Source organism: Charadrius vociferus, unplaced genomic scaffold, assembly GCF_000708025.1.
Source record: "Charadrius vociferus isolate BGI_N301 unplaced genomic scaffold, ASM70802v2 scaffold871, whole genome shotgun sequence".
NCBI classification, from domain to species: Eukaryota; Metazoa; Chordata; class Aves; order Charadriiformes; family Charadriidae; genus Charadrius; species Charadrius vociferus.
The window spans coordinates 691,588-709,190 of record NW_009646866.1 but is presented as its reverse complement, the minus strand read 5'-3'; the positions used below and the strand labels follow the sequence as shown (position 1 = coordinate 709,190).

The 17,603-nt window shown below is 40.5% G+C and overlaps 1 protein-coding gene across 1 annotated transcript in view; it reads left to right on the top strand.

Annotated features, from left to right (window-relative positions):
* Nucleotides 1–17,347, top strand: part of ANO4 (anoctamin 4) — a 123,818-nt gene extending 106,471 nt beyond the window's left edge. Inside the window, exons 20-26 of the mRNA XM_009894415.1 lie at nt 1,800–1,897; nt 4,926–5,068; nt 6,081–6,233; nt 7,966–8,113; nt 10,564–10,683; nt 14,192–14,297; nt 17,156–17,347. Of these exons, the coding sequence (XP_009892717.1) occupies nt 1,800–1,897; nt 4,926–5,068; nt 6,081–6,233; nt 7,966–8,113; nt 10,564–10,683; nt 14,192–14,297; nt 17,156–17,347 (960 nt within the window). The remainder of the gene's footprint in view (nt 1–1,799; nt 1,898–4,925; nt 5,069–6,080; nt 6,234–7,965; nt 8,114–10,563; nt 10,684–14,191; nt 14,298–17,155) is intronic.
* The last annotated feature ends 256 nt before the right edge of the window (nt 17,348–17,603 follow it).

Genomic DNA, 17,603 nt, shown 5'->3' with positions numbered 1-17,603 from the left:
AAAAAGCCATCCTATTAAAGTAGTGAATTCTGTACATTCAGGCAAGAAAAATTGATAAATGGGCAGACAGAAATTCACTCCAAAGTCTCAGAGGGGTCGAGCTGACCTAACAGATTGCTGCTGCCAAAAGAAGACAGTTCTGCTCTTTCTTTGAGCCTTTCCCCAGAAGTTTTCTCATTCCTCTTCCTCTGCACTGGATCTGGCTTCTCCAACCCTGTGAGGAGCCTATTCAGTTCCCTGTATCAGCAGGAAATTCTTTTTTTTTCTGGCTGAATTAACTTTCTGATCAGTTACTGGGCTGAATCATTTCACAGAGGCATCAGAGAACAGGGAAAGAACCTTGGTTGCAGGAGCAGAGATGGGAAGAACAAAGAACAAGGTTTGGAAGGGAAGTGCAACAGCAAGGTGTTACAGATTGGGTCAGTGCTACTATTAATGGTCCCTACTATTTTGCCTTTCTCAGAGTTAAAAAAAAAAAAAAGTCTAATAATAAAAGAAATGTCTAATAAAAAAAGTCTCAGCTTTATTGACTATATCTGTGCTAGGTCTTAGTAGGAACATAATTTAGAATATAATGCCCAGATATCCCTCCAATAGTCCTTTCTTCGTCTCTTGAATGAAGCCATGGGTAAGACATCTAATAACATGATATAGTCTGGTCCAGTGTCTATTCAGACCACAATTTCTGTATTAGTGGTAGTAACATCGCTGCTACTTCATTAATACTGTACCTACCTGTCTCAGGCTATAATGGCTCAAGTGACTGATTCCTAAAAATGGAAGGATAATGATTTAATAATAATTCCAGAGAAGTTAATTTAAAAAAAAAAATAATAATTGTCTACCACCCTGTTAATCTAAAGAGAAGCTGAATGAGGTCAACAGAAATCTCAGCAGGGACCCAGGTTCTGAGCACTGTATAAATCAGTATGTATAAGAAATTCATATCACATTTTGTTACAGGTCATAACTATTTTTTCCTCCCTAAAAGTTAAAGAGAAATAGTTCCAGTCCCATAACAGTGATCTGTTTGACTTATCCATAATACCCAGGATTTAGCAATACAGCTTGGACTCTACTGTTTGGATCCGCCAAGCCAATTGTGCAAAATGCTCTTTAAGGACAAAAAGTTTTTTGTCCTTTTCTGTTTCTTCTAATACTAGATGAAAAATTGTGCAATTACCTACATTTGTACTAGCTGAGCATGTCTCCCAAAAGCAGCTCCACTTCTTCAAGGTCTGGAGCCACTGCTAAAGCAAACAAGCACTCAGCAAGAGACACCAGGAACTGTTGTTTGACAGAGATTTTTAGTTCTTTAAGAAGAGAATGGCTTTGCATAATTCACTTAGTCATATACATTAAATAGTACTCAATAAACAGCATTAGTTCTATCCTCTAGGCATAAACTGTTTACCTGTGCAACCAGGAGGAATTTTGTCTTCATTCTTCGACTTGATGCACAGCCAACCTCCCCAAAAACTATTAAAATCATTGGAGAAACTTGGTAGCCTTTGCCTCTCTCCCACCCGCAGTTACACAACTTATTAGAAGCTCTAATGTGAAAACTGCATCAGTTTCACCTGATTCTGACCTCTGCAAAGAATTAGATGATAGGCTTAAAAGCAGTACAGTCTCATATGCTCCCATAAGTTTATATTTGAAGGAAAAAAAAAAAAAAAAAGAAGAGAGAATGGCATTTAATTTCCTTTAAGTATCTAATATCCATTTCAAGTCTTTAAGAAATGCTTTAAAACTCAGTGTTATTTCTGTTTAACCTTTTATTTCTTTTTTTTCTGTAGTGCCACCCTAGTGGATGCCTTATTGATCTCTGTATGCAAATGGGTATTATAATGGTGCTAAAGCAGACCTGGAATAATTTCATGGAATTGGGCTACCCGTAAGTATATATATTGCCTATGCTTCCTTAAGTCACAGAAGAGTACTGAGTTCATGCTTTCCTTATGACCTGTTACATAAAAGCAAGATACAGTAGTCATTACAATAGCAAATCCCCCCTACGATACAAAACTCTTAATATAGATTTCCAGACATGTAGAAATAGATGGCGTTTGAGGGTTTTTTCACATTGGACATAGTTTGCAAAAGTGAAAATTTAATATAAATATTAACAAATAAATATTATATTTGTAGTACTTGATTTCATGAAATTGTATTCAGCGTAAAAACTCCCAGAAAATAACTGCAGGACCGCTGTATTCCTTACACAGGAAATATTATATGTATCATTTTTTAGCTATGCCAGTAAGTTCTAAATTGGATTTCTCCTTGCTGGGTGATAAAAGATGCCTGAAAGGGCAGGTATGATCTGGAAAAAATGCACTGCTGGCATATACAGTCTCAGAGATAGAAAAATGTACTGACTGGTATATGGGCAAGTTCCCTGGTGATCTTCAGGGTGTTATGGAGCTGTGCCGCAGCTAAAAAGGTTGATGATTGTTCATTTCCTATTGGTTCATTTCTTATTGATGAGTATTTAATGAGCATGTTTAATATGATTAATATTCGCAGTTGATGCTAGAGACAGTGTGGCAGGTCATCAAGGGAAATTAGTAAGTGTAAAAATATATGAGAGAGCTGACATTGTCAGAAAGTTTGCCCTTGCCAAGTTCAGAGGGATTTGCTTCGCTGCAGGATCCACAGCAGAGCGAGCGCAGAGTTCGGTCCCTGAACTGCAGATACGTGTCACAGCAGTGATTTCAGGCAGCCTCAGTGCTCATCACATCTAGCTGTAATGAGAGCAGAGTAAATGATTTAAATGCACCGAGGAATTGGCAATCAAGGTTCTCAAAGCTCGCTATCCCTCCGTCTTCCCGGGTTTGCGCCTGGCACTGCTCACCAGGATTTTGCAGCTGTTGGGGCTGGAGGAATTAGCCAGGGTAGGGAGGAGGGAACGACAGCAGCAGTATCGATCCTTCTCTTTTCACTCCCTGCCTCTTTTGTCAGTTTTCATTAGATCCTTCAGCTACTTATTAATAGGGATTTCAAAACCTAATAAAGAGCACAGAGGGGGATTAAAGAAGGTGACTGAAGGAGATAGGACGAGATTGTTTAAGAACAGGTGATTTAATAGGAATAAATTGCTTCAGGTGAAGTCAGTGTCTTCGTTTTAGAGTCACAACAAATATCACAACACAAAACACGCAGTCACAACAATGTGAGGTGCTTCAACTTATTCTGATGAGAGATGTATTTGCACTCCAGACCTTTCAATCCACCTTCTGGGCCTTAAATGCTGCAGGCAAGTGCATTTTCTTTTTGTGTGGAAAAAAAAATAAATAAATTATCATTTCTGCTAAGAGCATGATCGGAGCCAATACCATGTGGGTGGCCAGAGGATTTGGAGGCAATCCTGTAGTCTGTAGTAGAACATCACCTCCCATGTGCTGGCTACTGCCTGCCAAGCCGCAGACAGAGCCAGCACTGCGCACTGCCAAAGCTGATAGCAGAGAATATTTCCCTGTAAGAGAGCCCTAGAAGAGGCGCACCAGTATCCTGTTTTGGAGAGTGGTTGTTTGCACCATTTCAGGGTGGCAGCCCAGCTCTGGTGCAGGCATGTGCTCTCACAGGGACTGCAGAACATGCAGGGCAAGTCAGAAATGCCACCAGGTGTTCCTTGGTGACAGGAACCCCAGTGCCTGCTGTCACATCTCTCACTGATACGTGTGGTGTTGGCTTGTCTGCTGAAATTTCTGCCTGAGACTTAAAAACTAGGTTTCCAAGATATCAAAGAGAGGCCCCAGGGTGTGTGTTAGAACATTGCTTGTGTAGTGGTTACAGTTTTAATACCAATATTGGCATGTTGGAGTGGTGCTTCGGCTTCATAAAAACACCACCTTGAAACCTCTGAAAGTGTGCGTCTCTTCTCCTCTCCTGCTTAGATACTTTTGCAATAACTAAGAAACAAATTATAGAGTATTGCTTCATTTGGAGGTGTGAAACTGCAATTTCAAGTTGATGTTTTTCTTGGAGGAAGAACGTACTTCCATATTAAAACCACATTACATTGTATTGCTCACATTTTGCTCGCATATAAATCAGAAAAAGACACCTCTCTGAATTTTACTGAATGGAAAAATCATGGCTAAGCTTTAGGAAAATATGCAATTGGCCGGTTTTTGCTTTCTATGCTAACTATAACTTGTGTCCTTTGTTGGCCAAACCAGTGCAACTCCCTGACCCGCAGGAGCAAAGGTGTTTATTTGCGATGTAAGGACTCATTTCCCTTCTGACTCAGTGCCTCCCACGGTGCCCCTACACGTGTTTTTCTTAGGGAACAATATGTTCCCTTTGAATTCTGGTACAGCTCTCCCACTTCATGAGAAGGAGATAGCTCTTATGTCAGCCATCCGTTTCTTGGCCATCACGTCCTGTCAGTAGTCCACATATTTCTGTCTGCCCTTTGTTCCTCTGAGTGTTTGGCAGCAGGCACCATTCAAGGTTGCTTTTTCCCTTCCAGGACTGCCTGGGGGCTGTTACCCCTGTGCACTGTAGAGCTGTGTAGAGGTGCTACCTCACACACAGGGGACATTAACACTCTATTTACTGATTTCTTAATTAGAGCTCAACTGTCTCCAGACAGCATTGCATTCTGCCATATAAACAGACCCTGAAGTGATTTGCCATTCTGTGTAGGGTAAAAGAAGGCAAATAAGTAAGGAAAAGAGGTCAAAATCCATCTTCTATTTTAAACACATCTAGGCCTGAATTACAGCCCATCAGCTGTGCCTGTTTTCATACCTATTACACTGTGTCATCAGCCACGTGTATTACTAACGCTCTATTTTCCTGTGCATTGGGAAATTTATTCTGCCAGGTGTGTTGTGCATGCTTAGCCTCTTCCAGTTCTGTGATAAATAGCTAATAATATTATTTACCTTGTTTCTTTAATTTATTTGAAAACGTAGGCTGATTCAAAACTGGTGGACCAGGAGAAAACTACGACAAGAGTATGGCACACAGAGAAAAACAAGCTTCCCACAGTGGGAAAAGGACTACAATCTGCAACCTATGAATGCTTATGGACTCTTTGATGAATACCTAGAAATGAGTATGGCACTGACCTTAGTTGTCTCTCTTTCACTAGATTTTAATGTTGTTGGGTTTTGTTGTTGTGGGCCGGTGTATTCTTTTAACTCTCGCTGCATGAAGCTAAAGTGGCTGCAAGGTGGTTTTCATTCTCATAGGTCAGATGAGAAATAGAAGTGAGTTTGTAAGAACCAAATCAAACCGATGTGGCTAACCACACTGCTGCTGGTTTGCTAATCTTGCATCTATGAAACACTTCTCATTCTGGCTTTGTCTGGGGAAGGTTGTTTTCTAAACCAGAGCCCACCTCTTCACCTGTATACATTTGTGAAGAAGTTTGCTGTTATTTACTAAAGAAACTTCCCTTGGGCTTTTATTTTTAAACTATGTGTCACAGACCTGTATGCTTGTTTGTGTTTAAAATTCACCGTGATTTAGTACCTCACATTTACGAAGTAGCTTGCTGCCAAAAGGTATTGCTCTATTCAGAGGAGAGGGGAGGATAACTGCTCAAAGAAATATTAAAGAACAAGAAGTTTTGCCCTATGTGACTGAACTGTGTAGGTCATGATTGGTTTTTTTCTTTTCTCCCTCACACAACTCATTTCAAATTTAGCAGTCTGAAAACCTGCTAGAAGCTTAATGCAAAATTTCAAACTGCTGCCTATCTGTACTATCAAAAGGAATGTATTCAGCCCTAATCTTTGCAGGTATTGAGCAATCCTAGTTGATGCTGGAATCAAAATGTCCCTTTCTAAAAGCACAGTTTTCCCACCTCCAAACTTCACTCCAATTACAAAATCTAGATGTTGCTGCCCACCCCGGGACAGAGGTGCGTTTGTTCTTGTCATCCTTGCTCTGAACTTCTGGCAAGGAATCACTGTACAAGTGTCACTAGAATATTGTATGGTATGGCATAATAAGAAATGTTTGTATATTTATACATAATGTTTGTATGCATATATTATTTGGTATCTTAGAACTTGGGATTAGATCTTAACAGTTACACTGTGACCTTTCCTTTTTTCCCCTAGTTCTTCAGTTTGGGTTCACAACCATTTTTGTGGCAGCTTTTCCACTGGCACCACTTCTGGCCTTACTTAACAATATTATTGAAATTCGGCTTGATGCATACAAATTTGTTACCCAGTGGAGAAGACCTTTAGCTTCAAGAGCCAAAGATATAGGTGAGCTTTTTGTATGTGTGTTTGTTGTATGTGTGTGTGTTATTTTTAAGGCAAAGCACCAAACACTTCAAGTAAGAGCAGATTAGAGTATTTTCAGTCATCTTCCCCATTAACAACACACAACTTGATTTTTCCAAAAAACTTCAAGTATCTGATGCTGATCTATTTATGCAATTAATAGTCTGTATTGGAAAATGTCTTTTAATGATTTTCTGGGTGACTTAACAGCCAACATGTTTTAATGAAGTGATCAGTGTTCTCTGCAGGTTTTTCCTTGTGGCAGACAAACTGTGTGAACACATGCAGCTGCTCAGTTTGAATATAATAACCAGACAGAGCAGCTGAAACATCAAAGTCAAGTTAAAGCAGCCACCATCCTGTAAGCGAGCTTCTGTGTTTTCTATTTACCTGGCCAAAACCAAGCTCCCCTGTGATTCAGTGCCTATGCCCACTGTGTCCCTGGTGGGTCAGATGGGGTGGGTCTAGATCCCGAGAGATGACTTGCTCTCGGTGAGGCACACCTACGTTGCTAAACAGAGGGCTCACATAACTTTGAGGTCACCCAGCCACACACTACTGCAAGGGCTCTCTGAACATATTTTGACTATAAATCTCTTCTGTCCTTGCAGTGTGCAAAAGCAGAACACCTTTAGGAAGGACTCTGTAAAACAAAGTCATCTACCCAACGCTGAATCCCTGGTGTCTTTGGAGGGGTAAATAGGATATATCGCTGCCCATCTGCATTGCAAAAAACAGTAGCCCACACCATGAAATAGCAGAAGCCCAGGCTTTGTGTTCTCAGAATGGTCCACCATATACCTAAAGTCTTGTGCCTGAGTAAAGCTTTGTATGTGAACAGTGTGGATCTATGAGTTTAGGTACAAGCCTGGACATCAGCCAGTACACAACATACACTGCAGACATATTTCCTGAAAAACCAGTTACATAACATAAATAATAAAAGCAGAGAAAAATATTTTTTTTTTTTCAGGCTGATTCAGATGTGATTTCTCAAAATAAGTTGCATTCAATCCCTATTCAGCAAAGTGTTCAGGGACAGCTTGATGCCTCATTAAAATCAAGGGGTATGTCTAACCTTCCTTTGGGGTAGTTCTCAGTGATGGTCCTCATGACCCGAGTTGCTGTGTGCCTGTACCACAAGGTCTGTCAGATGGTTGAGGATGGGCCAAAAAGCTCAGGTGATGCCTAGGGACTGTGTGCCACTGTACAGCATTAGCACGTCATGAAGATTTTGATGCCGATAGGTACATGCTGACCAGCTGTGCACAAGTTACACACGAGGCCCCTGTGAAAGACAAATCATGGATCGCATATATTCATGGCTGTCCTGGCAGACCTTCCTCAAAGGCTGGATGGCCATCATCACAAGCAGGGAGGCTTACAGCCTTGCTTAAAACTGCCAACATGGTTAGGTGGCTTGGAGAAGCCAAGGCCTCCATGAGCATTTTTGCAGCTTCCTTGAGATTATTTGCAGATAAACCAAATTACCACCCAGTGGGAACAGAAATCTGATCCACTGAGGTCCTGCTGTTCAATAAGAGAAATTATTTTTGCTCAGTAACTCCTGGATAGAAACTACGTAAAAAAAACCTTAGGTGGTGGGGACAACTGCTTCAGAACATGCAGTATCTCAGGCACTTCGGTTCTTGTTTTTCCTGGGAACTTTGGTTCTTGTTTTTCCTGGAGCTAACATACTCTCATTGTTGAACAGGAATCTGGTACGGGATCCTGGAAGGCATTGGAATTCTTTCTGTTATCACAAATGCATTTGTTATAGCTGTGACATCAGATTTCATCCCTCGCCTTGTTTATGCTTACAAATACGGACCTTGTGCTGGCCAAGGAGAAGCTGGACAAAAGTAAGCTTTTATTTGGGAAAACAGATGCACATGAAAATAACTTACTACTTGAATAGATACAGTAGTACTGTCTGTGTATGTTCTGATTCCACTGACCCAAATTCATTGCTTGTGCTTAGGTAACAGATATCAGCCATAGATATTGATGCTTTGCATATTCACAGAATGGGCTGCTGAGTGACTATCATTTATGACGTTAATTCCTGGAAAACATGGCAGAGCTGTTACAGAGATTTGGTGTCTAGGAGAGTATGCTTCACAAGCTGCACTTCCCAGCTGGTGTACATGGATGTAACCCTCTTTTCATTCTGAAGCGACGCTGGTATTTATCAGTTATGAATTTAATGAGCATTTTAAACTTATTCACTAGGCTTTTATTCCTGATGTAGCATTCAGCGTGTATTGCTCAAAAAAGTAGTGTCTAACAAGAGGAAGCAATTCCCAACTAATAAATCAAGATACACTTACAGAGCAAAGTAAATTGTTTTTCTTCTAAAACTAGAGTCCTTAGATTAAATCTTTCAGGAGATATTTGTGAACTGAATCCCCTGCTGCCTAAGTGGATTTTCTTTCAGTGTTGCTAAACACTGAGATTATAGTAGCCTGTGCACACTACCAGCAAGTATGAGTATAGCTGCTACGTGGCAACTTGTAAAATCTAGGCTGTTGGACCCAGGGAAGGTCATTAAATCCAGCTGAACACAAATAGACACAGTTTGCAAATGATCTCCCGGCAGCTCCATTAGCAAGGACCCTACTGTTCAAAGAAACCCAAGCTAAACAGTAGACAGTGACAGAGAGCTTACGTTCTGCTATTAGACATATGGCAGATTGATTTTTTCTTCCCTGCTACAGAAAGCGAGTTCTTCTGTTGCTGCTTTTTTGCCATCTTTTGGTTGTCAATACTGTTTAATCATACTGACAGAAGAAGAGACGCTGGTATGGCAGCTCCCGATTAGCAGTGCTGCTAACTTGCTGTCGTGCAAGAAGTTTGGCATTTTAGTCGGTGCCAGGGGAAATGTTCCATTTATTTTCACAAAGAGGTGAAGTCCCTTCGCAGGTAGAGTGTTTGGTCCGGCGCAAGTCGCTCTTGAGCCCGTGCCTCTGCTTGTGCCATTGTGAAGATCTATAGGACATTGAGGCACTCTCAGCAACTTTCCTTGCTACTGATTTTCTCAGGACCACTGTGCATGAAAAAACACCACCTTTAGAAATCTTATTTTTCTGAAGACTCGAGTATGACTCACTGGCTTTGAAACTCATTCTGTATAGGGGAAGTAGCTTGACTCACAGAGGAAGGTCATCATCTTTACACAAATCTCTTGTACAGCGTTTTCACACTTCTGCTGCTTTTCTAAGTGAACCTCTCGATGAAACCATCAGATAGTAATCCTTTGAAGGAGCAACTCGGATAAAAACTGTCTATGTCAGCACTCTGGATATTGTTATTAATAAGTACTATTACAAAAGCAGGAAGCTATTAAAAAATCCACAGGAATATTTAATTTTCTCAAATTAAGGAGTCAAGAACATCTGCTATTGAGCAACTTAAATGAGAGCAGTGCTTCTTTCTTTCAAAAAACATCTGCAGCTATTAGATCCATATGACACCCAGTGATACTAGAAAAGTATTGTAATTAAATTAAGTTCCAAATCCAATCAGTATGGAGATTTTGAGACAAAGCCAGATGGTGTTTAAATGTAATTTCTCAAAGACTGTAAAATCCATAATTAAAAAAAAAAAAAACCAAACCAAAACAAACCAAAAACATAAACCTAACCCTTACTGTGCATTATACTCTGCACCAAGGTGAGCAGTGTGCCAAGACTGTGCTTGGGCAATGCAGAATGAACAGAAAAATACACTTATCATATCTCTCCTCAGCTTTATTAACACCAAACATGAGCTTCTGGTGACTCCCACAGCCCTTTGTCAGGTGACCTATGTTCTCTTACTCAAAGTTCTCCAAACTCTACTTGACCCTCCCAGTGCTCAGCCACCCTGGGATCTTTTAGTACTGAGTTCCTCTGATTAACTGGACATTTTGTAAAAAGCTGTTTTAAGTCTATTTCCTTTCCATCTGATTTAATGTCCCTTTGTGCTAGTACCATGAGGGTAACAGCGGGAATATTGTGATTATCTTCCTACTGCTACTCATTATTTTCTTTGCCTCTAATGTGTCACCTTTTAGGTGACTTTTCTATTCAAAAGTAACCAGTCCCAGTCTTCACCATTTCTTCTCCCATAGAAGTCTACCATTGCTTCTCTTTTATTGTCCATCTGACCTACTTGAGCATTTCTTTTATATTGCCTCAATGTCTCTTTCAAATATTAATAAGCATCACAGTTATACCATGGATTTCATGAAACCCAGAGAACATCCTTTTGGGTACAACAGTTAATGGAAAAACCTTGCTGTGTCCTGACTACAGGATTTTTTCCCCTCTAGGTGTATGGTTGGCTATGTTAATGCCAGTTTATCAGTATTTCTGGTGTCTGACTTTGAAAACCGTTCAGAGCCAACATCAAATGGAAGTGAATTCTCTGGTTCACCATTAAAATATTGCAGGTAAGTATCTGGTCAAGTACCTCTCTGCTTTAAGACATTGCAAGGGAGAAGCATCATGATAAATTTGGGGTTGGAACTAATTTTCAGAACTTAAAAAAACAGTAATGGAAAGAATTAACTGTGCTATTCAGGGACATGCTCATGGTACTGCTTGGCTGTTACCTGCATGATTCCTTCCTTCGATTCAGGAGAAGGCAAGAAGTGGATATCTGGCAGGCGTTCCTACTGCAGGGTTTCTATGGTGCCATGGCTTGAATCAGGCACAACCATCATGGAGAAATATGGTATCAAAGGGCCAATAATAGGTGACTGATTACTTTGGTACCTAGTGAGATGAAACTGTAATCAGTTTATATCATAGGACGTGCACAGGGAAGTCAAGGTTGCACAGGAGTGACCACACTGAATTATTTCACAGGTCTGCCAGGCATAAACGGGGTCTGTCCTAAGCTATCTTTACGAAACCTCAAATCCAGCACTTCCTCATTGCTGAATGGTTAATAAGTTTATATGGTTGCTTACAGGTGTAATTATTAGTAATGATCACATCCGTGTGGTTTGAATCAAAATAAAGTGAGCAGTTAATTATCTGTATGTCTTTGTCCTCAGCCAACAGACCGGAGAAATAGCACTCTGAGACTAGTCTGTAATGATAGATTTGCACCTGATTGATTTTGATGGTCCAAAGAATCAGGAATCTACATAAAAGTCTTAAATGGGGTCCCAAACAAAAATATCAAAAACCAAATACAGTTACGATTTTTTATTGCAACATTGGTTTACAAGCATGAGTTCTGGTAGCTGCAGATACACTTAATCCCAGCATTTTTCACTGCAAAGAATTAAAATACCCTTTCATGAGTCCCTAAAGAACAAGAGATACTCTGTAATACTGCAAAATTCAGTGATACTTTGTGATATTGTGGCACTTTTATTAGAAAGAAGAAGTTTGAGTGGTATAGCACAATGAACTGGGGGGTTGGCATTAATGCTTTCATTTAACTACCTGATATTTAAGACTGTTGCAACTTATTTGGCAGAAAGAACATCCCAATGTTGAATCCATAGATAACATTTTCTGTGGACCAGAACCACTTTGAGAATACTCCATTCCACATTGTTTGTCATAGCACCATTTAATAATGTTTTGTAATTCTGGTCATTCTCTTTAATTCCTTTCTTCCCCAACTTCAAGCATGAGGATGCTGCTACTTAAAGCCGATGGTGGAAATCCCATCAATAAAAAAAGTTGTCCCCTCAACACCCCATAAACAGAACGCTATTAAAATTGGTGCCATAAATCTCCAGAAGATAAATCTGTTCTTTCAGGGGACACTGAATTGTTATGCATATCTACCCTTGAAAGAAAATGAACATCTAACTTTCTTTAGCTGAGTTTATCAGCTGCTTAACCCACCTGAATTCTGCTAAAACATCAGTCATTTTAATTGCACTTCAAGCCAGATATCGATAGTGAGGTAAGGAAATATTATGTTCTACTGTGCAATAGTGTAGGCATTTTTCCAAGAAGGCAGTCTGAACAAAAAACAGTGGCCATATTCAGTTAACTTCTGTTCGTCTGGAACCCAGATGGTCCCATGCTATTCTGGTTGTTTACAAAAGGTTTCCCCATTTCTATGTGTAGTGCATATTCTGCTGACTTGGGACTTGGTCCGGGGACTTCTGTTTTCAGGATGCTTGAGATATTGTAAAACATCCTAAACTATGAAGTCAGCGTGCTGCTTGCAGAAGGGAAGATCACCACAGCTTTAAGAACTTGCACTAGAGATACAGCGATTTAAGAGAGGTTTGTTGCTGCCTAAGGTGTCAAGACACAGTTTATTTCATTTTGTGTAGTATCCTCTGCAATGGAAGAAGGTGAACCTTCAGGGAGAAACACAGGTTATCATAGAGATTAAGTAACTGTTTATTTCTTTTGCTCATCTGAGTTTTCTCTAGTTGCTTAAAACTAAATTAGAGATCAAGCTTAAGTGTGTTACATACTATGGTATTTTCAGTATTTTTTATAATGGGTTTTCTGTCCCATCTAGGAAACAGATTAAGGAGAAACCACTTTTACACTACTTTTGAATTAAGTTTCTGCAATAGTATTTTGGGATTGACATGCTGCTAGCAGAAATGGACTCCAGAATGTGTGAATTCAACAGATTCGTGATTTGTTAATGTAGTTTTGGAGTCTTCCTGGATCCAGCTTTCCCAATAGATATCTCTAGTTACTTTATTGAGACCTAAAGTCTTTAAATAAACATTCTGTGAGATGAGATCCCTTTCCTACACAGCCCTTGTCCTGTTGGTATAGCGAGAGGTGCAGTTCTGGCTCCACTAAAGTGAAGATGAGTCATGCTTTACACCAGGGATGGCCAACTAATTGACCAAGGGCCAGATGGAGCCCATGAGGTAGTTTTATATGGATTTTGGGAGGGCTGTCAGGCTCACAAAATTGGGGACATTTATGGGTTTAAAATTAACTTGTAGTGGGAAGAAAGTGGCCCTAAGAACAGCAGAGCATCCCACCCTGCTCCATGTTCGGAAGAGGTTAGCAAGGCACATATTGCGCTGCCAAGGGAGCTGCTGTAGGGTCAAACCGCTGGTGCCGAGCACCCAACATCCTCTGTATTTGCTTCAGCAGTTTCACTTCATACAGGCACTGGCCTGGTGCTTTGCAATGGATTTCCGTTAGCAGCTGGAGCGTGAAGTGCACTCCTGGAGTGCATCTTACCATTAGGTTTCATCTGAAAGCAAACCCATTTGTGGGAACCAAAGCATGGTTCCTGACTGTGCCTTTCAGAAATTTTCTTTAAGACAGGAGAAGTCATTGTCAGGAGAAGAGACTAAGCAGAGAAGTTTGAAATGCACCTAAACCAGGAGATTCCTATCCTCCTGTTGCTGCCTGAACTTGACATTTACTGAGCATGCTCCGAAGAATATTACTCTAATTAGTCTGAGCATGCTTATAAATTATTCAGAGCAGGGAAATCTGGCCTCAGTTTGGGCAGCATCTTTCCTCACTGGTGTTAGATTGCAAAAGTCTCAATGTTTTGATTGCTGTGTTTGATGTATTGCATGTCTCTGCCTCACGATACCAAACAAGAGTGTAAGGTAAAACATTTGCTCTGTGGCTTTAGTTAATTTATTTAAGTGGTCTTCATCATGACAAGACTTTAATGTCTTTTTGTGGCCAAACCCCAGAGCTTTTGTGCTTTTTTTGTCGTGGTTTTTTTTTTTTTTTTTTTAATAATCCTGTTGAGGTGATGAAGTAGAGGTGATGAGGACACTTGCTTCAGAAGCATGCCCCTGATCTGAAATAATACACTAGCGTGGCCCAAGCCTAAGAAGCAAGCAGGGTTGTGGTAACTTGTACAGTCTGAACTGAGATCATTTTGGTGCAGAAAATGCAATGATCAAGAGCAGCCGGGTTTTGGTTTTGCCTTCCCCCCAGGCAGCAGGGCAGGAGCTTGCTAACTACCACACTCTGCTTGTCTTTCAGGTACAGGGACTATCGAGATCCTCCTCACTCCCCGGTGCCCTATGGTTACACGCTGCAGTTCTGGCACGTCTTAGCAGCACGGTTGGCTTTTATTATTGTATTTGAGGTCAGTGACCATTCAGGTGGCAAGCGTGTTTGTTTCTCCGCTCCAACAAAAAAACCAAAATGAAACAAATTTCCCTTTGAAGCTTTTTCATTGGGCTGATCTATGATGGCAGCTGTTGAGATTTTTGTGTTAGTTTCTGCTGTTTATATTGTACTTTGCATTCTCAGTTCTGTTTTCTGAACAGTCACCGGTATTTAGGTTTTAACAAAAAGTGGAATGTCACATGTTGAAAGCTGTAACAGTGACTTGCAAAGAGGGGAAGTAAATGAAGCTTTTATTTACTTTCTGAGTTTTGGCATTCGTATCCTGGCTAAGCTGGGAAGCCACACGTTAACTAGTGTGTGAGGAAGGGGTGAAGGAACAGGAGAAGAGAAGATGAAATCTGAACAACTGAAAAATGAAGACAGTTTAAGTTACAGTACTTACATGTCTAGCTTTTTTCTCTATTTTTTTTTGGTACCATTCATTTCCCCACAATGATTAGCATCACAAAGATGATGATGATGAAAAGGATTTAATACCTTTGCCGATGTTCATAATATTAGTACTTATTGTCAGTATCTCAGAAATCTTCAAGACAAACCAGAGAAGATAATACCAGCTTCACATGACTGGTATTCCCATGTTGATTTTGAAAAAGAGAGATGGGAGGGTAGATAAATAGAATGAGATCATTTACAAAACAAAATGCAGCTCTTAATGCTTGAATTTCAGGTGCTTGAATATCCCTGCCAGAAACCAGGGGCTCAGCATCTCTCCAGCACAAGCAGTCTGAAATGCCTTTTACACTATGAAGAAGCTGAACAGGGAACAAGCGATTTTTAAAAACTCTTTACTCAATCCTCTGCTCTGAAATCATAGCAACAAAACATCCAACACAGATATTGAAGCTCTAATCACTATAAGTTATTGGCATAATGTTCATGAGTACATACTGCATTTCTGACTCATGGTACTGTGTAAATTCAATCTGAACTGGGCTTTCCAAGCGCCTCTTTGAATCACAGAAGTATTTGAATTAGAGGAAAGGTGAAGGGGAAACATTTTCTAGATTATTTCTTGCATAGGGATGTCTTGGTGGCTCAGCAGAAGCCCAAGGTCTGCAGTGAATTCCCCCTGACTGTCATTTTCAGCTCTTCACAACAAAGGGGGAATATGGCACTGCAGGTTGGGCTCTCCTTCCTCCACACTGGGGTAACTCATTAGGGGTTGGTCCTAAGGAAATTGGCTCTTCCATCATCTCTGCCACACTCAAGGAAAAATTAGGGGAAACAAAGAAAAAAAATGGTAGAGGCCTGCTGGGCTTGATCTCTTCTTTGTTTCTTGAGCTGTCGGTACTGAGAGCAAGTGTGTCTGTCTCCAGAAACGACTACAAGAATGGCCTTGGCAGGTCCACCTAAGCAGTTTTAAGATTGAAGAGAGCCTGGCTTCTTGATACACACTTGGCATAAAGGCAGCATGGCATAAGGGCAAAGATAACTGAGGCAAGAAAAATCAGCCCTGCTGAAGTCTCAGTGCCCTGCCAAATTTGTGACCAGCTGTGGAATAGCTTCTTGTGCCTGCCCAACACTTGCACAAGAGAATTGACTTCGCTTTGCCCCAGCCAAAGCCATAGGCTGGCTCATAGCTGCCTCCCTCAACAGGGGCCACTGTTTATTGGCACTGCAAACTGTTTCCTTAACTATATTTATGAAATGGAAGAGGAATTGCAGCAGAAACCATGACTGTCTTTCTCTGTGGAGAACACTAATGGGTGTATTGTGATTACTACAGCAATTGCAGTAAAAGATTGCACTAAGAGCTAAGTGATTCAAGGTAGGTTTTTTCATAAATTAAGTAACTACCCAAACTCAGACACCTTTTTGTCACTGAGGAAGTGGGTGCGGTTATTTTGGCTATCTTGACCTCTCTCAAAAACAAACACAAGTATTTCATATCACTGCAAAAGGAATTATTTGTCCAGGCTAAACGAAGCATTCAATTACAATGCTGACAGAAGAAGCTGGTTTTCTTTTTTTTTTTCTGGTTTGGCAAAAAACCCCAGCAATTAAAATATTGCAGGTTTATTTCACATGAGGGAAGAATAAATGGGAAAACGTGACATTTTCTTCTCAGTAGCTTTCAAAGGAAGTGTTCTGCTTGGAGAAGAAGAAATACCTTTATTTCTCCAAACTGGAATGAATGTCCTTTTTAAGATGGAGGATTTTTCTGTTTCTGTGCTCCTCCTCTGAAGTGGAGCAAGTAAATCTCTAAGCAGCATCTTTGATGAAACAAAAAAGGACACTCAAGCAATCCTCCCCCATCAGCCTCAAGCTTTGCTGTGGCATGCCTAAAACATGAGGGACACAGGATCAGTTACCTTGTATTTAATTGTGATGTTTAGTAAACAGCAATATGACTTTGGATGAGAGACACAGTATAAGAAAAAATGTTTTGTTTTGTGTAGGTAAGTCATTGTTTCCAATACTGATGCAAGGGTTTTCTCCTGACAGGGAAGCATTGTATCATTTGATCCTCCTCTTCCTGCAGCGCAATCCACTAAAATACCAGGCCCTGCCCAAACAACCTTACAGCAAAGCATGGCCTCAGGGGGTTGAATGCACAGGTCAGACAACAGTTTTGAGGCTTTATTTGAACCCAGCCACTCTTAACCTTTGCTGAGATCCGTACTCCACTCACTTTGGTGGGAGTTTTTGTGGGGAAAAATCTTTCTGGTTTGGTTTCTTCAAATTTAGTAGTAGATTTAGGGCTAACGCAGCATCTTTTTGTGAATTGGAAGGAGAGGGTTTTCAGAAGATATAGAAAGGACTTGTTTTCTTCTGAAGATTTTCATTTTTCATTCCTTTTTGTTTTCACAGCACCTTGTCTTTTGCATAAAGCACCTGATTTCCTACTTAATCCCAGATCTCCCAAAAGATCTGAGAGATCGGATGAGGAGAGAAAAGTACCTGATTCAGGAAATGATGTATGAAGCTGAATTAGAACGTCTTCAGAAAGAGCGGAAGGAAAGGAAGAAGAACGGAAAATCTTATCACAATGAGTGGCCATGATGGGGTGAGGAAGAAACTGCTTAAAAGAAGATAGGAATTCTGTTTATAAAAATTTGCTGGTTTCCTACAGTGAAGAGTGCACGGAAAGGAATAGTCAGTCAATGTTGTGTGCACTGAGCACATGTGTGCCCATGTTTAAAAGGGTGCATATCGCCACAAGCCTTTTGAAATTAGAGGTCTTGCAAGGCTTAGCCTTCTCCAGAGCTAATGTCAGCATGAGCAGATCAGACCAACGCTTAAGTCTCTGCACTCTTTC